This window comes from Centroberyx gerrardi, chromosome 14 (assembly GCF_048128805.1).
Source record: "Centroberyx gerrardi isolate f3 chromosome 14, fCenGer3.hap1.cur.20231027, whole genome shotgun sequence".
In the NCBI taxonomy this organism is placed as follows: domain Eukaryota; kingdom Metazoa; phylum Chordata; class Actinopteri; order Beryciformes; family Berycidae; genus Centroberyx; species Centroberyx gerrardi.
The window spans coordinates 5,955,844-5,976,368 of NC_136010.1; the positions used below are offsets into that span (position 1 = coordinate 5,955,844).

The 20,525-nt window shown below is 45.5% G+C and overlaps 2 protein-coding genes across 2 annotated transcripts in view; both read left to right on the forward strand.

Annotated features, from left to right (window-relative positions):
* The first annotated feature begins 765 nt into the window (after nt 1-765).
* On the forward strand, nt 766-7,791 carry wdr6 (WD repeat domain 6). Its single transcript, XM_078288243.1, has 8 exons — nt 766-876; nt 1,178-1,249; nt 1,468-1,632; nt 2,062-4,978; nt 5,509-5,586; nt 6,130-6,246; nt 6,486-7,308; nt 7,339-7,791. The coding sequence occupies exons 2-8, from the start codon at nt 1,180-1,182 to the stop codon at nt 7,708-7,710; spliced, it is 4,542 nt and encodes a 1,513-aa protein (XP_078144369.1). The 5' UTR covers nt 766-876; nt 1,178-1,179; the 3' UTR covers nt 7,711-7,791.
* An 11,510-nt stretch (nt 7,792-19,301) lies between these two features.
* Nucleotides 19,302-20,525, forward strand: part of slc26a6.1 (solute carrier family 26 member 6, tandem duplicate 1) — a 19,608-nt gene continuing 18,384 nt past the window's right edge. The window contains exons 1-2 of the mRNA XM_078288064.1: nt 19,302-19,447; nt 19,632-19,746. Coding sequence (XP_078144190.1) covers nt 19,302-19,447; nt 19,632-19,746 — 261 coding nt within the window. The remainder of the gene's footprint in view (nt 19,448-19,631; nt 19,747-20,525) is intronic.

Below are 20,525 nucleotides of genomic sequence, written 5' to 3' on the forward strand. Positions count from 1 at the left end.
AAATAAGAAGTAGTTTTCCAGATGCTCTGACATAATTACTACCTATTACAATGAAGTCAGTTTTGTAAGTAGGAGTGATATTGGACGACTCCTGCTGAACTACATTGGTTGGAAAAACTTTCCAACACACGCCTGCATATGTTTTTTTTTTTTTAGATATATATCTATTAGCTATCTGTCTATATTTGTTCTCTTTTTTTTATTCTTGTTAGTATTTTTTGTCTTTTGTATTGCATTGTTTATGTGCAACAAAATCAGAAACAAAGAAAGAAAGTGGCACAGAGCTACTTCATGCTACAAAGGAGAAATGTGTTTGATGTAATTAATTTACACAGGTGTGTTGGATCGATGTTGTAATTCATTTATTAGCCCAAAGTTAACGTGTATTTCTTCATCTAAGAATAAGAGTGAAAATAGAAACATACAACAATACAAGTAACCGAATCCCAGTATAGTCATATAATCATAAAATAAATCTGTTTTACCATCAGTTGGCTACCTTGCTCTCCAGCTCAGTGCGGGTATCACAGAAAATCCCAGCAGGGGTTGTATCCCAGTCATATTTACCACTTTGTTGGGTCGTTCAGGCGCAGACAATCCAGTATTCCTGAAATACCTGAAGGCATCAGCACTCATGGCCCAGTCGATCACGTGTAGCGTTTTCTCCCAATATAAACACGGCTGACCTTTTCCTAACCAATCAGCGTTCGTTTTGCTTCGGGTCGCCAGCAGCGTAGATTCCCTCTGATTGGTTACAACGCGGCACGGAAGAAAAAGTAGAAACACATGGGTAGAGCGTAGAGTGACGGCTGTGAATGGAAATAATGATTTTGTGATCAAGCTGAAAGCACATCTGTGTGTTTTCTATTGCTTTCTGTAAGTAAAGCATGCAACGATCTTGTTATTGACGCTGGAAATTTATTTTTCGTGTTTTGTAGCCAATCAGAAGCATTCCTGTCGTTAGCTACGTAGGCTAACAAGCCAGCTAACCATGACTTTACCACAGGTTTATAAACAGTTTGATATTTATAATCCATTTTCTTTCTGCCTCTCTCGTCTGTAACAACTATGGTCTCTCTCTCTCTCCCTCTCTCTCTCTCTCTCTCTCTCTGTGTGTGTGTGTGACTCTTCAAGGCACCATAGAGAATGTGTCTTCAGTGTAAGTTATTAATGTAAGAGATGGACACAGCAGCCCTCGTAGCTCCAGTCACATCTTTGGAGTTCCTCGAGGACAAATATCTTTTGACAGGTAGGCAGTGTTGTTGGGAATCACCACTGAAACAATATTACCATGCCATAAATTGCTAAAATTGCAGTGGTAAATGTTTGTGATGCATGAAGCATTGCAGTCTGATGCTGTGTTATATAATCCACTTCTCTGTTTCTTCTCATTTGACTGTAGACAAAGTCACAAAGCTTTGAGACACATTGAATTTGATCTTCTGTTACCCTTTCATGTCCTGATAGGTGAGGGTCCCATCTTGACAGTGTACAGTCTCCAGCCTCGCCCTAAAGCCTGCGCCTCACTGAGCGCGCTCCAACACTACCGGATCCATGGGATCCGACCCAGACCTCCGGCAGCAGGCCCACGACGGAGCTCTGCCACAGAGACCAGCTGGGAGGAGAGAGACGGTGAGTGGATGTTGCTTTTATCTTTCTCTTTTCTAACTTCATTTCCTCTGTTCTGTTCATTCACTTATTTTATTACCTCCACCAAGGAAGTTATGTTTTCGCTCCTGTTAGTTTGTCTGTTTGTTTGCAGGATATCTCAAAAACTTATGAAGAGATTTCTATGAAATTTGGTCAACAGATAGCATGGGCCAAGGAACAACTTATTAGATTTGGGTGGTGATCCGGATGTTTTTTAGCAATAGCTATAAATCTAATAAGATAGAGACTTAATTCTAAATATTAAGGGTGTGTTTGCAGGGTCAAGTTAATTTACAATTTAAGTGATATGACTCATGTCTTTGGGTGTAACAGCAAGTTGGAGAATTGTTGTTTCTGTATGCATTCACTTAAACAAATCCATAAAACCTCTTCTCGTCTATCTCTCCCCAGGACGGAGCTCCACCACAGAGCCCAACCACTATGACCTAGTGGTGTTTGGAGGCAAGGCTGTGAGGCTGGTGAGGCTCCTTGTGGAGCTCCACGGCGGGGACCATCTGCACTTGGAGGCCCTGGGTCCCCTCATGGAGCTGCAAGACTGGGCCCTGGATGTCCGCTGGCTCTCCGGAGAGGGAGGCCCACTCCTTGGCGTGGCTCTAGCCCACAATAGCGCTCTTCTCCTGGACGTGCATGAAGGAAAAGCCCTTGTTCGGTGCTCCTGCCTGGAGGGGTGTCTGCTCTACTCTGCCCTGCTGCTGGTAGACGAATCCTGGGTGGATTCTGTCTTAGTTGGAGGAACTGTCTTCAATCAGCTGGTTCTCTGGAGGCCTGGAGGACGAGGAGGAGGGAGCGAGCCTGACAACAAAGCCCCAGTCGAGAGGCGTCTGCTGGGGCACAGCGGTGTCATCTTTAGCATTTCCTACCTCCAGGAGAAAGGATGGCTGGCTTCAGCCTCGGACGACCGCAGCGTGAGGGTGTGGGGTGTCGGTGTTTTGGGGGGACCCGGGGGGAAATGTGGGGACTTGAACCCTGCTTGCTTAAGAGTCCTATATGGGCACCAGGCCAGGGTGTTCTCGGTGCATCTCTCCCCAGGGAAAGTGTTCAGCGCCGGGGAAGACGGGGCCTGCTTGGTCTGGGACTGGGCTGGAGGTGGGAAGGTGGCTCGGACGCTGAAGGGACACCGGGCGGGAGGGGTCCGCGCGCTGGCGGTCAGTGAGGGAAAGGGGGATGAAGCAACACAGGAAAGATGGGTGGCTACAGGGGGAGCGGACGGAGGGGTGAGGCTGTGGAGGGTGGAAGCGAGTGAGGAGAGGAAGGAGGACGCAGTGACAGAGACTCTAACTGACCTGAAATTTCCTGGTCAAGGCATGCCAAAGGAGGTGTGTGTAGTCGGGGAAGAGGATGAAAATGCAAGTTGGACCCAGAGTAAGGTAGTGGTCTGCACTGATCAGGGAATGGTTTACCAATACTGCGATGGACAGTGGGAGCTAGTATGGCAGGGCGCTCCTGAGTTTCAATCCTATTGCGTGATGGAAACGCTAAGCATCAGGGAAAAAGACTCGCCATCCAAGGTTCATCTGTGCGCTGTGGGTAACCTCAGTGGTGGAATACAGGTCTTCCCCCTTTCTCAACCCCAATCTGGGGTTCTTCTCAGCGGGGGATCAGGAAAGATCCACAGCCTTATTTGGCTCGAGGGACAAGAGAGTCAAGCGGGGTATCTGCTAGCTTCGGGAGCTGAAGGGCTTGTCCATCGCTGGTCTGTAGAGGTAAAATTAAATGAAGACTCTTGCTTGGCTCTCAGTGTAGATCCTCTCCCTCCCTTCCTCCTGCCCCCCTGTGCCAAACGCTGGTTGACGGCCGCGGTCCGCCTCCACCCCGGGTCGCAGGGGGCGCTGTGGGCGTGCGGGGACAGGAGAGGGTCCCTGTTGTTGTTTCAGGAGAGAAGAAAAGGAGGGCAAAAGGAAGAAGAGGAAGAGATGGATGGAGACTTGCTTATCGGGAGAACAGGCAGCGACATGAGGGAGAAAGACGGTGATGATGAACAGGGGGAAGATGAGGAAAATGGAAACAGTGAAGGAAGGAAAAGAGGAAGGATAGAGGAGAATGATAGAAAGATGAATGCCGTACCCCTGCAACCACTGAGCTGCCTTTTCGGGGCGCACGGAAAACAGGGTGTAACATCGGTGTGTGAATACCAGGGGCTCCTCTACAGCGCCGGCAGGGACGGGTGCGTGAGGGTTTTCAGAGCGCGCCCGACACCGCCGGAAACACACGGAGAAAATGGAAGTAGCAATGGAAAGATTGTAGGGAGCGACGAAAGGCTTCAGCTGGAGGTTCTGAGAGTCCAGAGGGCCTGCAAGGGCATGGAGTGGCTGGAGAGGGTTTTGATCCTGGAACCTGAACTTCCAGAGCGCAAGGAGGAAGAGGAGGAGGAGGAAGAGGAGGGGCGTGAGAATAACTGTAAGACAAACCAAAGAATTCAGACGGAACAGGAAAAGCTAGAGGTAACAGAGGAAGAGAAAGCAGGCAAGAATTCGAGAAGAGGAAGCGAAGAAAAGAGAGAGAACGAGGGAAGGGAGGCCCGGTTCGTCATCGCCGGGTTCCACGCCGTCCACTTCGTGGTGTGGGACCCGGTGAGGCAGGAGCGGCTGCTGGCGGTGCCGTGCGGCGGGGGGCATCGCTCCTGGAGCCTCTGGCCCTCCAGCGGACCTCTGTGGCCTGGACACGGAGCGCTGGTCTTCATCAAGCAGGGGGCCGTCCTGGCTTCGCGGCCCCCCGGAGAGGCGCCGATCCGGGCCGGGAAGGCAGGAAAGAGCGGAGGTTGGAGCCTGAGAGAGGGCGTCCACGGGAGGGGGATCGGGTGCGTGTGCAGGCTGGGGAAGGTAGGGGGAACTGGGAATGGGATTCGGACGAGGGATGCTGGAAACGGGACGGGAAATGAGTGCAGAGATGGGATAGAAGAAGAAGTAAAGGAGATGGAGAGAGGCGAAGGGCATTGGGAGATTTTGGTGACGGGAGGAGAGGACACCAGTTTGACCGTCCTGGCTGTGCGCCCGGACTCCGGCGCCGTCAAAGTTCTCTCCGTCATCACCGACCACATCTCAAGCGTCCGCACGTTGGCGGCTGTAACGCGTTCGGCGGGAGGGAGCGACGGAGGGAGAAGAGAAAGTCAGACGCAGTCCCTTTCCGCCCTGCTCGTCTCAGCCGGCGGGCGGGCTCAGATGCAGTGTTACCGGCTGTTGATTGGCTGGGACGGGCGGAGGCTGGTTCCCTCCTGCCAGGTGATCCAGGTGGCCAGGCACCGATTGGACGAGCAGTGGGAGAGGAGGCGGAACCGACACAAGATGGTGAAAATGGACCCAGAAACGAGGCAAGTTTTATTTAAATGTTTTGAGTAAATGTTTGAAATGCAGCAGGCAGAAGAAAATATAGTTTCTTTTAAACATCCCCTTCTCTCATCCAGCACCCACAAGTGTAGTTTCTGCACTTGTAGATGGAATTTCCTCAATAAAAATATTATAGACCTATTCACTTTGTCTGCTCCATGTGTAGCTCCTTCCTTCCTTCCTTCCTTCCTTCCTTCCCCCCCTCCCTCCCTCCCTCCTTCCTTCTAGCTTCCATCTTCATCAAGAAATCGATCAGTAGCAGAATTGTTCCATATTCTTCTCTACATAGATCATTTTAAATTCATTCAATACAATGTTTAAAGTGAAATTACAATTTACAGTTTATATAACATCCATAGAAGTTTCTCAAAAATGTCCTTTATATACTGGATATAAGAAGATTTTATACAAAAAACACTTACCGTATTTGAATTTTGAAGAAAAGCCGCTCTTTGAATTGAAACTGAATTAATTTGCCACGAGCCTCATCAGTTGTCTGTCTGTGTGTTTTCAGGTACATGTCTGTAGCGGTGGTGGATGAGGAGGCGGACTGTGTTCTGCTGGCTCTGGCCTGCAGTGACGGAGCTGTCAGGTTGGTGTCTGTTGCAGCAAAAACGTTTCACACACAAATAAAATCTCTTGAGAAAAGGAAATGTTACAGTTGAAAAAGAGGAATGCCCGCCGACTGTTTTAATGCTCCCAAATGTGCGTTTTCTGCAATAAACTGGTGACAGTGATGCTTTCAACTGAATATGACAGAAACCTGAAGTGTGCTGTTACCCAATACAGGCAAAAATATGCTCTGAATGTGGTTTAAAATATTTCCCCTCCTTCCTGTGTGCTTGATTTATCTTCCTTGGCAATTTAACTGCCTCTAAAGTAGACACATCACTTTCGGGACGAGTTAAATCAAGCGCTCCTTGTGTTTTTGCAGGCTTTCATGCCAGATCTGTCAGCTTAAGTTAACATAACATTTACAAGCTGAATACATGTAGTTCAGTAAAAGAAGACTGTGATAGGTTGTCACGTCTCTCCCTTGAGATGCTGTTGCCTTAATCTTAAATGCTTATTCACTTATTTAGATTTTATTTGCTGTTCATCTATTATTTGCTGTTTCCCTTGTTTTCTTTTCCAGATTGTTCTCGGTCAGCGAGGTTAAAGGTCATATCGACTTGTTGTGGGAGAGTTTTTACCACCAGCGCTGTGTGCTCAGTGTCGCCACCTGCAGCCTGGAGGATGGAAAAGGCAACAGGTGGATGTCAACCTCTCTCCCTCAACATGTACAATATACAGTATACTGTATATATACTATAGTCATACAGTGTGTCATGTCATATATTAAAATGTAAAAAGGAAACAAAGAAACAGAAAAAGGAAACTTACTATGCAGTTTTATGAGAATCACACAGTAAAGAAAAACTCTTGTTTATCTCTCTCTCTCTCTCTCTCTCTCTCTCTCTCTCTCTCTCTCTCTCCCTCTCTCTCTCTCAGGCATAAGCTCCTCTTCAGTGGCGCTACAGACGGGAAAATTGCAGTGTGGGATGTGACCGGCAGTTTGAGCGACGCTCCAACTCCACCAAGCCCCTGCCTCAGCGTTCCCGCCCACCAGAGCGGCGTCAACTCATTGGCTGTTTGGGCAGAGAGAACGGGACGACGAGAGGGCGGTTGCCTGGTAACTGTCGCTAGCGGAGGAGATGATGGACAACTGACAGTGTCTGTGATTGGGGTGCAATACCCAGAGGGGGAGATGGAGGGCAGCAGAGCGTTTTCTCAGTCCCAGGAGCAGATCTCCCAGATTTCTCCACAGGTCCCACTTCAGATGCAAATCCGATTCCAACCCAAATCCCAGTCAGTGCCTCCGCTTGAACCCCAAAACCAACCTCAGCCTCAAGTCGAAGTCCAGTCTCATCTTCAGTCCCCTTCCTCGCTTCTGCTTTCCCAACACAAAACTCAACCTTATCCCCTACCTCCTACTCCTCAGCCACCTCATCCCCAGCCGCCTCATTCCCTCACCCCTCTTCACCTCCATCTCCGCTCCCAGTCCCGCCTCCCCCTGGCCCACGCCGCCCCTCTGACCGCCCTGAAGCTCCTGTCCCCGGGCCTCGTGGCCTCCACCTCCCCCGACCAGAGAGTCTGCCTCTGGAGGGTCTGCGGTACCGGGATCGGCCACGGCAGGGCGCTCTACTCCCACGTGGCAGACGCTGCGGGACTCGCTGTGTGGGAAGGGGGGATGACGGGGCAGGGGGAAGGTGAGGATGAGGGAGACGGGAGGGGGGAGGCGAGGTTTGAGTCGGGCAGGAGTGCGGAGAGTGAGGCAGCGATTAGGGGAGAGAGCGAGAGTAAGACAGGATTAGAAGCAGGGGGTGAGACGATGGAGGGGACGGAGGGTGAGACAGGTGGGACGTTCATTAGCCCAGAAGACAAGACAGACAGGAAGACAGAGAGAGAAACAGCTGATGAGGCCGAGGGTGAGAAACCCGTCGAAGCAGTGAGTGAGACAGGTGAGACGGTTTGTAAGACCGGGGATGAACAGGTAGGTGAGACAGGTTGCAGGGCGTCCTGTGGGACCAGGGTGAAGACAGACAGGGTGGGATGGGTGCTGGTCTGCGGCCAAGGCTTTCAGCTGCTACGAGTCAGAAACACAGAGGTGGATGGAGGAAAAGGAGAAAGGATGGCTCAGCGTGTTAAAGTGACTTTCCAGGAAAACAGAACATAAGTTGAAGCAAAAGCAGCGGTCCCAACAATCACTTTCACAATGGACACAAGTGTCGGAATTATTTATGAACTGAACCTGAAAAGTACATTTTTAAAATAAACATTTCTTTATTTAACTAATCTCCAGCTCTCTCATTATTTACATGACAAACACTACAGTCATCATCTCTTGCCTCTGTGTCTGGGTGAAGATGTACCCAAAAATAAATGAGCAGGGTCAAGTGAAATGTTTCCAAGCAGCACCAACGCTAACTGAATTTGGGTCAAGTAGTACCAAACAGTGTTTATTTTACTCTGCTTGGAGGACTAGATGGGTTTTATCATGTCATCACATTTCAGAAACTAAAGCCTAACGGATAATTAATTTCTGCTGGCAACAAGACACAAAAGCAAAGAAGATCCAAGGCTGCAGGAAGGAGTTGTTTTTAATCTTCTTTTGAACTAGCCATGAAATTAAGGCTTTTTTAAATATTTGCTTGTAGAGTGGCTTGGAACACTTTCCTTTATCATTAAGTATCATTAAGACAGAGAAAAAAAACACATTCTTTCATTATACTTCTTTCCTTATAGCGAACTATGATATCTGCATGAAGTTATCCCATTCACTTCCCTGCAAGTGTGTGTGTGTGTGTGTGTGTGTATGTGTGTGAGCGTGGGCGTGCGTGTGTGCGCCCTTAGTAAAGTGATTTTAGCATATGTGTGTGTGTGTGTTGTAACGCTATAATCTGTATTTGTTCTGTTCATGTTTCATTTGTGTTTATGTGTATTTTATTTTAGTGCACATGTCTGTCAGAAGGCGAGACAACTGTTAGTCTGTCAGTGCTGACAGAAGTGTGTGTGTGTGTGTGTGTGTGTGTGTGTGTGTGTGTATCAAGCCACAGTGTTAGAATAGAATATTTTATTAGCACTGTTAAAAGGATATGAATTGTATTCCTCTCTCGTTATACACTTGTAAATCAGAGGTGTGAACACAGTTTGTGTGTGTGTGTGTGTGTGTGTGTTTGGTCGTAGGTGAGGGTTTGTATAATTGTGCCCACTCTGCCATGCTATAATAATGTGTGCATGTGTGTGTATGTGTTCTGAAATGCTAATGCAGCGCTGATGAAGCAGACATCTTAAAGAGAATGTGTTATGATATGAAATGCTAATGTGGCTTAAGTGGCAGGTTGATAGGGGACTGGTGCACAATCATTTGCATATTGGTGTGTGTGTGTGTGTGTGTGTGTGTGTCTGCCTGGAATGCAAATGTAGCTGTGTCAGAAGTGTTAGACGGCTAGCAGCATGTGTGTGCACCTGTGCCACAGTGTGTGTGTGTGTGATTGATATATAACACGTTAAATGTCAGAGTGTGTGTGTGTGTGTGTGTGTGTGTGTGTGTATTGACATGTAGCTGCCTGGAATTCAAATGTAGCTATGTCAGATGAAGTGATTGCAGGCAACATGTGTCCCTGTACCCCTGTGTGTGTGTGTGTGTGTGTGTGTGTGTGTGTGTGATGGTGAAAAATGCTAATATTACTGAGAGAGAGGGATTCATGAGGGTGTGTGTTTGCTTGCATGTGTGTGTTTTTGTCAATATCCGTATATCTGCATGCATGAAGGTGTGTGTGTGTAGGTGTGTGTGTGTGTGTGTGTGTGTGTGTGTGTGGAGGGCTAGGTGGGGGTCAGAGCCCATGAAGGGGCCGACTGCAGGTATCCATGAATATTTTAATATTTTAACTTCGTCTCACATTGCCTTTTGTCATGCAGCCGTCTCACCGCCTGTCACTCACAACAGAGAGAGAGAAAGAAGGGAGGAGAGGGAAGAAGAGAGAGAGAGAGAGATGGGAAGAGTGGAGAAAGCGGAAGAAAGAGAGAGGGAGGGAGAAAGCGAGAGACGGGAAGCACCTGCGTTACTGCTGCTGTTACAAGGGGGAGAGAAAGAAAAAGGGGGAAGAGAAAAGGGAGGGAGAGTGAAAGCAGCCATGTTGACTGAGCGAAGGTGAAGGTGGGGAGGGAGGAAGAGAAAAGGGGGAGGTAGAGAAATGGAGGAAGCACCTGCTGAACTGTAAGTCACTGCTGCTGTTTGGGCCTCGGAAGAGAGAGAGAGAAAAAGACGGAAAGAAAGGCGAAGAGGAGTGAGGAAGGTAGAGAGAAGCAAAGAAGTGAGAGAGAGAGCGGAAGGAAGGCGGAGAGGATGAAAAATGAAGCGAAGGAATGACTAATGAGTGTAAGATGAGAGGCAGAGTGAAAGTTAGAATAACAGATGAGAGCGAGGTGAAGGATTATGTATCTGAAGCGGGGCGACATCACCCAAGACCAGGATGTGGCTGTGAGAGAGATTTAAGTTTGATGTTTTAAGGGAAGAATATGTGATCGATTTTAGCCGCAATGAATTTTAAAAGATGAAAAGAACATGTGGAGAGAGAGAAGATGAGATAACGGAAGCCGACTTGTCAAATTGTTGATGTGCTGATGGGAAATATCCCCTTTTGCTTTGTTGACGACCCGTGACCGCACTTTAAGAACAGTTGGAGGAGGAAAGACAGCAGGGTGGTGTGTGTGTGTGTGTGTGTTTTTGAGTGTGTGTTTGAGTGTGTGTTTGTGTGTGTGTGAGGGATGCACTGCCGGGCCCAGGAGAGGAGAACGACGAATTGGGGAGCCGTTGTCATTTTTGAGGCAGAAGGAGCGAAGACTCCTGAGAATCCCTTTTTTACACCCATCAAAGAGGTACACACACTCACACACACACACACACACACACACTAAGAGCCTTGCATTACTTGTGCAGGCATTCCATTGATTTTGTGTATTTTCTATCTTTAACCTTAACTCTAATCTGTAACTCCAAAATGCCAGCGTTCAACACTGAGAGTCCAGATGAGACGCCGTCCTCCATTTTTAAATTTTCTCCTCATCTTCCTCTTCTTATCAGGATGTTTGGTGCGGATGCAGAGCGGCAGCCTCTCCTCGCCTCTCCGCTCTGAGCCGCCGCTCACGCCAGAGCGACTAAATGTTGCTTTTGACGCTTTTATCGCCCCGCTGGGAAAATAGTTTAGTGGCGAGACTGCGGTGGCCTGACACTCTGAGGTGCATTATGGGCCATAACCGCACATGCTAAGGCCGTTAGTCTCGTGTCTTAATCACAGCAGAAAATGGCATGCATTATAGCACATGATGGCACGCTTTGTAATGCAGGGTGAACCTGGTAGGAGGTTTTTATACCATACTATATAAGTATTACATCCCTTCAAGTTTTGAACACTGTGTGTATTATATCCTCTTCTGATTCTAATTGTTACAATACACTCATAAAGAGCTTTTAATGTGCCTATAATGTCTTATAATTAAAGTAAATTGTTACCCAGATTGCCCTCGTCTGTTTATGGGCTGGCTGCTTCAGCTGCACAGGAACGAGCGAGTCAACAAGCCTCCAGAGCTTTGGGTTGCTTATTATTTTTTTCAGTTGCCACACTAACTGTTTCTGTCTCTATCTACAGTATGTATTGCCAGCACAGTTTAGATTTTACATCTTAGGAATTTAGCTGATGCTGTTATCCAAAGAAAGATACAAGTGCAACAATAGAATAAATAATAAATTCCTAGATTGCAGACATTACCAGCAGCCAATAGTAAGGAGTGCAAGAGTCAAAGCCATAACACAAAATGTTCATGTTCAAGTTTCAAGTTCAAGTTCAAGTTTATTTATATAGTGCTTTAAAAAGACAAAACAAGTTTGTACCAAAGTACTTTACAGAAATTGGTTATTAAAGACAGGAATAAAAAAAGCAAAGAATAAAATAAGACGAATGAAATGCAAGAAGAATAAAAACACATGAGAGCAGAAAAATAAAATAAGTGGACGTACACACGGACATGTATATGTATAACACAAGTACAGAAAGAAAGAAAAGCCAGGCAAATGTTATATTTTTTCAACTGAATTCAATGCTATGCGCTAATAACTGTTTATGCAGTGTGTATGAAATAATCGATGTTCAATAACTGTCCCTACAGTGTGCATGATAATAGAGGCACATTGTAAACTTGTTGTTTATATGTCTGTAATGTATGTTGGTTGTGAAACTGCCATATTGATTTCTGCTCTCAGGCTCCAGGATCGGTGATGTCACGGGAACGGTTCCCTCTGATTGGTTCATCTGCGAGTAAAACAGCAGGTAATCTACAACCCATTCACCTCTCCATTTACAGAGACTATTATTTTGAGGGATTTGGTAATATACAGTGAAAGTCAGTGTATGTCCAATCATTTTGGAGACGCTTTGCCACCACCTGAGCCTCGTATCTGTATCTATAAAGATCATTCTCTCTTCTGAACAGTCATGAGAGGAAATAAAGTTATGAGAAGAGTGAAATTGGATGGACATCAACCCTGCTGTGAAATAACATTGTCTAGTCAACATGGTGCAGAGCGGTTAGCCTCCTTCTATCTACTATCTGCTTTGTTGTCATGTGGCCTTCGAGTGTTTGCTTTCCCCTGGCTTTGTTTTGACTGTCAACACACAGACACTGGATCTCTCTCTCTCTCTCTCTCTCTCTCTCTCCCTCTCTCTCTCTCTCTCTCTCTCTCTCTCTCTCTCTCTCTCTCTCTCTCTCTCTCAACAGCCACAGGACAGTGGAAAGATGTTATGTTATGTTCTGTTATGTTATGTTATGTTATGTTAAAGATTCTTATGAGAACAGGATACACCTTATTCCTTTTAGTGATGTTTTTTTGTGGTAATATTCTGTTTATTCATGCATGCAGGTTTCTTAGTGATGGAGGTAACAAGAGGCTTATGAGCAGCTTACATCAGTGTTAAATCATAATAAGACCTTAACCAGGATATGATTTTCAGGGTGTAATATTGGTTTTGGCCTTATTTGCTGCCTTTAATATCTAATCACAGCAAGAAGTCTTGACATAGATAAGAGGGCTGCCTATGCACCAGTCTTTCCATTTCAAAACAAACAACTTCGGTACTGTATTGTAGGCTTTCAGTGTGATCTGCTATGAGGAAATGAGTTTCTTTAATGCCATAGCGCAGGTGCTGTCTCTCAGATTTATATTTGTTTTATTGCACAGCCATGGAGTCGTGTGAACCAGGCATACATCTCATACCATTTTCCAGTTTGTTTTCCCAGTCTGTATATGGCAGCTTGGTGTAATGGCTAAGGAGGTCGTCCCGTCACTGGAAAGTCACTGGTTCAATTTCTGCAACTGCGATGTATTCTGCCTTGTAGGGCGGTCTGTATGAACATAAATGCCTGAAATGTAAAAGCATCTGTTTGGATGGAAATATCCTGAGTCTTCTGTTTATTCATGTATGCAAGATTCTTTGTGATGGGGATGTGAAGACAATTATGAACAGCTTACATCAGAGTATCATCAGAATAAGCCCTTAATGAGCGGTTATCTTGAATATTGTTCGCATGCGTGTGTTTTCACACAGCAGTTGGAGGGAAAGTTCACTGCATATCCTGGACTGTTCTGCTCCTGTCCAATGTACACTTCTCTGTGGCTGTAAAGGTGCTGTGTGTTTGAACAGTGATAACCAATACTGTTTCATCACATTCTCCCATGCTGATGTTGCCTCTTCTAGATGAAACTATCTTGTGACTGTTAGATTTAAAGCAAAATTCTGAGTTTATTAAAATTGATTAAAATTAAAGATGCACAAGATACAATTTTTATGCTAAAATGCATCCATCTTATCAGCCTAAATCACAAAGTGGGGCTGCTACAGAGAAGAGTGCACTTTTTACTGACGCATTACATGATTTCTGGGTAATGAAGTCCTTCATTTTTACATTTTAATAATTCAAACAGTTATCTCTTGGCAAAGTTGCCAAGTGCAGTTTTTAAAAATTGCTGTATGGTATTGTCTCGGAAATTTTGAACTAATTTCCAAAATTGATTAATTTCACCTTATAGAAGGCAAACAAACAAGCCTCTCAAAAAATGTGATTTACTCAAAATTGTAATTTCTCAGTTAAAGGTGCTAAAGGCTGTTGACTGACATTGAGTCACTTAGTTTCAAGCTGAAATCTTTTTGTCACTTTCCAGTTTGTGTCATATAATGTACTTTATTGGTACTTTATTGATCCCCTCTCCATCTCTCCACAGCCAAGCCTCCTCTCTCCTCCCCGGCTCCGCAGCGCCCCCACCAGGCCGGGCGTAGGAGGCGGAGCCAGCAGCAGCCGTCTTCATCCTCCTGTCAGCCTCACCCCGGCCCCTCCTCCACCCTCCTCTCTGACACCACCATGACCCCCTGGGGAGGCCTCTCCCTCTCTGAATCCTCCTTCACCTCCATCCCCCCACCTCCTCCTCCTCCTCCTCCTCCTCCCCCTCCTCCTCCCCCTCCCGCTCCCCAACCCACGCCGTCCACCCCGTATCGTGGGCGACGCAACGCAGGTGGGGAGGTTGTAGGTTCAAGTCCCGACACTCAAACCCCGTCTCCGCCTGTTGCAGTCCTTCAGGAAAGTGCAGGTACGTTCAAACAATCAGTGATCAAACACAGACTACAATATTGTACAGTTTTCAATAATCTACACCTCCTGCTTTGGTATGGATTTTCTTAGGGGAAAAGGGTTTTTTACTGCTCCAAAGCGCAGAATGATTTCTGGATTTCTGGCTTGTACTCTGTTTTGGGACAAAAGCTCCCCACCCATTAGAATTTACTATTCACCATCTACTTTCATTTTCAACTGCTCAACAATGGAGGATGGTGCTATGAGTGAGCAACCAGCGTCACAAAACTTTTCAGCTACGAAAGCTAAAAAGCCTCATTCTCAAGCCAAAAAAAAACAAAGCAGTATTATTCCAGTACTTTGCATGGTAATATAATAGCTCTTCAGGAGGCGTTTCTGTTAGATGTCTTACTCGTCTCTTGGAAATGTGACTTATTTGTGTCAATGACAGGCCACCGTAGCTTAAAGGGACAGAAGGGGGAAAAGGGGCGGGGCAAGTTCTGCTGATGTTGTTGCAATTCCTCCTGGTTGCCAATAGAGCTCATAGATTATGGATTACCTTTGAAATGTCTCTAATATCATATTGCTTTTGTTTATTGTTGTATGGCAACCAAATTCCTGTAAAAATGTACAAAATTGTAATTCTTTCTTTCTTTCTTTCTTTCTCTCTCTCTCCAGGTAGAGGTGGTAGAGGGTTGCGGGCGAGGCGGAGGGTGCTGCCCCAGCGCCGGCTGCCCCGCCCCCCTCGCCTCCCCCCGCTGCGTCCCGTCACCAACCTCAGCTTCTCCCGCAGCTTCACCTTCTCTTTCTTCGAGCTGCCGCTGCACCAGTCGCCTCGCTGCCGCGCCGAGCGCATCAGAGACCTGATGCTGCTGCTGAGGCAGATACACTACTGAAGAATGAGCGCCGTATAGACACTGACTTGTTTTTTTTTTTATCATAGGACAGTGGGCAGTCCACCTTTCTCAGATATTTTATTTTACACTAATAGTGCTATGTGTAGCACTATTACAATAGTTATACCAAGATTGTGATAGCACAAAACAAACAGTGTAGAGGCCAGTAGAGGCACAAAAGAGTTCACAATAATTATACCAATGTCTCAAAATTAGTGTGGTAATGATTTAGTGCAGTGGTCTCCAATCATGTGGCATGAAGGGCAGAGAGCACAGATAAAATGCATTTATTGCAGGCTAGACAGAGCCAAGAACTGCTTTTCTTTAGCCATTATTATTAAGACAACGTTATTGCAATGGATAGGGAAGTAGTAGAGTCAACACATGAGGGCACGTAGTTACCAACGGTTACCAGGAGTGGTCATTTTAATTTCGAGGAAGGAAGAAGAAAAAAAAACACATAAAAACAGTGCTAACGGGGCCCCCTAGCGCAGTGATTCTCAACCTTTTTCATATCAAGGACCCCTAATTTAGTCCACATTAGGGCCACGGACCCACATTTGATGAGATTTTGTCTCTTGGACCCAAATCTGAGAATATTTTTATTGTCAGATATGATTTTGTCCAGAATCCCATGACTGTCTGTATTGTAGGTAGAGAGATAACAGAGAAACTATGATCAAAATAATCATTCTTCTACATTCTATAATTGTGTTAACTTCTTGTAAATGAAATAATGCTGAAGTTTAACAATTCATCAATTTGCTGGGGACCCCCTGGAACCCCCTCAAGGACCCCTGGTGGTCCCCAGACCCCACGTTGAGAACCACTGCCCTAGCGGTGGTGGCCCTACGCAGCCACGTAGTCTGCGTATAGCAAGAAACGGCCATGATGGGACAGCCTCTCTAACCACCAGCCAACCTGGCTTTCACTGTTGCTCCACTCCCAAGAGGAATTGTTTGGACATTTCAAATTTCACTCTCTTCACTTGTCAGAAGGCACAAGGATGACCTGGACATCCACTGGATTTAGACACATGAGTTTTGTGAGACAATATGCGAGTAAGAAAAGGCTGCAACGCCCACAGCAGTAATAATGCAAGACATTGCTCAGGAAAGATGCATGATGGGGGATTTCTACAACAGCTTGTTACTGTGTGCCACTCTGAAGACATCACAGTTACATCAGAGACCTAATGACTCATCTCGCCTAAGGATATATGTTTCATCAATTTACAACATGTGCTGCAGGCGTTGTGTTTGTGTGATTTGTGCACGCCGACACATGAGATCTGACATTTGCTGTGTTTTGAGAACATGAGAGGAACGATGTATTCTGGGGGCGAATGTGCTTTTTTTTTTTTCCAGATCTACAGTGATACGTTATGTACAAATATACACACCCAAAGCAAGAGTAGCGATGAATCATTTCATTCCATACAGAAGTAACTGATTAAATCACCGTCAAATACTCATGACATTTTAAACCTTGCTGTCACGTGTAATTAATGTGACGGAATGTGGAGTCAAGTGAAATGTGTGTGTGTGTGTGTGAGAGAGAGAGTGTGTGCACTTGTAGGCAGTGATTTAATTGCATCCACAAGTGTATCCATTAAATCAGAGCATTAGCATTAACCTGTTCACACATGATGAACACACACATACTGTACACACACTCTTTGTATCCTCCAGTCACATGAAGGTGTGACATCAATTTCTGATAGTAAAGGTCTTTGCTGTTTTGCTGGACTTTGGCCTCACGCAGCGTATAGAGTGCTGTTCTTATTTCCCCGGTGATAAAGCAAACAGAACTGAACCAAACTGGAATACGAATGTACCTGTACTGTAAAAGTCCCACCTGCTGCTGCACTCCCATGAGGAAGTGAGAAATGTGAGTGAGAAATACCTGCAGGTCTAATCCTGTTAATCCTCCACTAAGTAGAAATGTTTCAGTTTAGGGAGACTTTAAGGCTGCAGCTGTACTTCACATTGCTGTAAATATCCATTTGTAGAGTCATTCCTGCCTCTGGGCCCAGCTTGAAATTAACTTAAAATTAACTTTGGTGTCACAAGGTTTCCCTTACATTCAATCACACCCTGTTTCTATTATCAAATATCATGTGATTGCGACAGTAACACAGTTAAGGGTTTGGCCATTGATAAAAATGCATACACTCTGTAAGGTGCTTTGTTAACATTTTAACTTAAACTTAAAGTGGTAATCCACGAGATCCTCATTTTCTCTTTTTTCGTTGTTGCTCAGTGCTCATAGCTGTGGTGTTTCTGCACTGCACTTCCCAGAGATCACCTGTCAATCAAACAGTGTGGGCGGAGCTTGGATATTTCTGTTGATGCAGTTTGAGTTTCTCTTTTCTTTGTCTGTTCAGCCATGGTGGCTATCACTGCTCATGCTAACTACCCAGTTCTTCTTCTTCTGCTTATTCCAAACAAACTGCTGTTGCTGCTGCGGGAAACGTAATCACTCATTTTTCTCGGGAAAAACAACACCGGGTGTTTAGAATACCAAACGTAAAAGCTTTCATGTACTGGATATAGGTTGAATCACTATTGTGTTATACCTATTGATAATAGAGAGACATATATTCATATGAAACTGTCACAAATTATTACTTTAATGTACATTTGTTTGCCAATAGCTTAAATGCATAACCACCAGTATAGCAGCAGTGCAGAATGTTGGACTTAATAGTGAATTTTGATGTCCTGAATGAAGAAATACAAGTGAAAATGAACATGAGTGAAGCATGGGGCTGGATCCACGCTTGTCGTATCTGTATGTAGGCTGAGAAAACCAGTGTATGGGAAATATTCGGTAACACTTGACAATGGTCTTATTCCTGTGTATTAACCTGTGTATTAATCAATGCATTTAATGAAGTGATTTGAAAGATGATACTGATGTTGCCAGCCTGAACGCCTTTAAAACCCGATCACCTTTAGTTTTAACATCAGCCTTCAGGAAAGCCAGGAGGGCCTTGTCTCCGCTCTGTAGCAGCTAAGATGCTATCAAACAGGATTATCATTTAATTATTTCGGATACCAAATCAATCAAGAGCTGTCCCATAACGATTAGCATTCAGTAATGATTCCCACCGTTATGCCGCAGACAACTAGGATTTTTTAAAGGCCAAAGGAGCAGTTGGTTATTGGCAAAATATAATCAGTTTTCTTCACTCCGTCTTGCTCGTTCCCTGGGTCAATAAAGGTTCGATTACATTTTAATGGAATATCTTACAAATTCCTTCAGGGTGCGGTACTGGAGTTAGACTTAGTAACTGTTTCATTCATTTATAATCTGCTGCTGTTGAAGGCCTAGAAGGAATATCTGGTCCCAACATGAAATCTTGGTGTAAGTAAAAGGATTATAGATGCAGTGGTCTTCGCCTTTCAAATACAACTTTAGGCTTTTAGTTTGATAAGTAAATGAGTTTCTGTAACAGCTTTGTTTGCCTTTTTGTGTTTTGGAGTCACGGAAATAAAGCAGGTCACTTTCTTTTCATTTCTCATTCTTTCTCTTTGGTTTCTTTCTCCCTCCCTCTGCCTCTCTTTCCCCATTTTTCCCATATCAATTATTTCAAATTTACTTAATTGGCATGAGTGTCAAAAATAAGCCATTGTGTCAGAATGGTTTACAGTACATTAAAACATAGAAAATCACTCTTTCTCCCTCACATACTGAGACCAGAACCTCACTGAAAGTGGAGCTGTGATAATGGAGGCATTCAGAGGTGCTGAATGGAGGGTGTGTGTATGTGTGTGTGTGTGTGTGTGTGTGTGTGTGTGTGTGTGTGTGGGGTGGTGGTGTGTGTGTGTAGGGGGAAGATAAGGGGGAGGAGAAACAGGGCTGTAAACTCGCGATATGTGCAGAGTTCAAGGCTGCTCTCCTTCCCCGACTCACGTGTGAGAGCTTGTGGGGCTCTGTGTGTGTGTGTGTGTGTGTGTGTGTGTACACTGATACATGCACACTTTCACTTTCGCACATGGAAACTTTCTGCGCTCATGTGGCTGAGTCCTGATATAGACTCTGTCACTCTATCTCTCTCTATGCTGGTTTGACTTGTATTACTACAAGTCCAGATCCGTTTCTTTTCTCACTCACTTTAAACACACAATTAACACACATTAACTAAAGTGCATGTGACACACACAATAGCCAGTGTTGAACCAAGAGCGACTATACAAGGTGAAAGTTGACCGTATTGCAAACCATCTTTGACACTGACTTCAGAATGGACAGCGTTCAACAAAACGGTCTTCCTCACCAAAGGCAGCCTCACCACGCCGCCAGCCTGGACGAAGCACAGCTGGATATCCTTGGGCAGCGGGTAGGAAAGAAGTCCCGGTCGGTTTGGGAGAAGGTGAAGGCACAATGCTGGTGAGTGACAGCACAGACCTTGTTTTGGGCCTTGCTGCGTGTGTGTGTGTGTGTGTGTGTGTGTGTCAGTTTGGGAGCTCAGCCAGTGCTATATCTGAAGTCCGTTTTAAGCCTGTGTGTTTGTGTGTGTGTGTGTGTGTGTGTGTGTGTGTGTTTGTGTGTGTGTGTGTGTGTGTGCCCCCAGGTGTTCTGGTCCCAGGGTGAAGAGCTGTGTGTTGGGCTGTGTTCCTGTCCTGTCATGGCTGCCTCGCTACTCCATCAGAGAAAACGCCATCGGTGACCTGGTGTCTGGAGTCAGTGTGGGCATCATCCATCTGCCACAGGGTGAGGATGGAGGGAGGGAGGGAGGGAGGGAGGGAGGGATACAAAATGTCTTAAAGGATAAGTTTGGTGATTCTGGACCTGTGTTTATTTGTCTCTTACACACCTGTAGTACCTGGACCCACAGAGAATATTGGCTCCAGAGTCAGCTGTCGGTTGAAACAGCGAACAATGAGTCCAAACAGTGTATCTCTAAATATCTCCAAAACAAAGCATTTGTAGGCTCCACAGAGGAGTTGAGAAAACAGAAAAGTTGCAAAGTACATAAATTAAAATCAGCTCTGATTTCACGACACAGTTCCTCCATTAGGCACACTTTCACTAATCAGCAAATCACTGAACTATTTTTCTCTGCCGCAGCACAGACTGCTGTGGGGTGAAAGTGTGTTACTGGCGGAGTGATCTAGTTGTGGACGGTCAGGTCAGATTGTAAACAGTAGAGTTCGGTAGAAGATGCTGATGCTGATGCTTTCCCGTGGCCGTGGAGAGAAATACATCAGTCAGTCTCCATATCGTTTTCACAGACTGGCTTTTTTGGAGATATTTTGGCGAATCCCCTTTGGACTCATTGTTAGCAGCAAGAGGCAGCAGACAACTGACTGACTGGAGCCAATACTGTCTGTGAGTCCAAGTACTACAGGCATGTAAGAGACAAATTATATACAGGTCCAAAGTCTCAGAATTTATCCTTTAATTCATGAACAGCGTTTTCGAAGATACAAAGTTTTCATCCACAAGTTAATACTCAGTACGCTAT

What these genes read in the sequence shown, in the direction of transcription:
- wdr6 (XM_078288243.1), top strand. Translation starts at nt 1,180, where the DNA reads ATGGACACAGCAGCCCTCGTAGCTCCAGTCACATCTTTGGAGTTCCTC. An exon ending in GGACAAATATCTTTTGACAG is followed by an intron (nt 1,250 to 1,467) that starts GTAGGCAGTGTT and finishes ATGTCCTGATAG; the next exon opens with GTGAGGGTCCCATCTTGACA. An exon ending in TGCAGTGACGGAGCTGTCAG is followed by an intron (nt 5,587 to 6,129) that starts GTTGGTGTCTGT and finishes TTTCTTTTCCAG; the next exon opens with ATTGTTCTCGGTCAGCGAGG.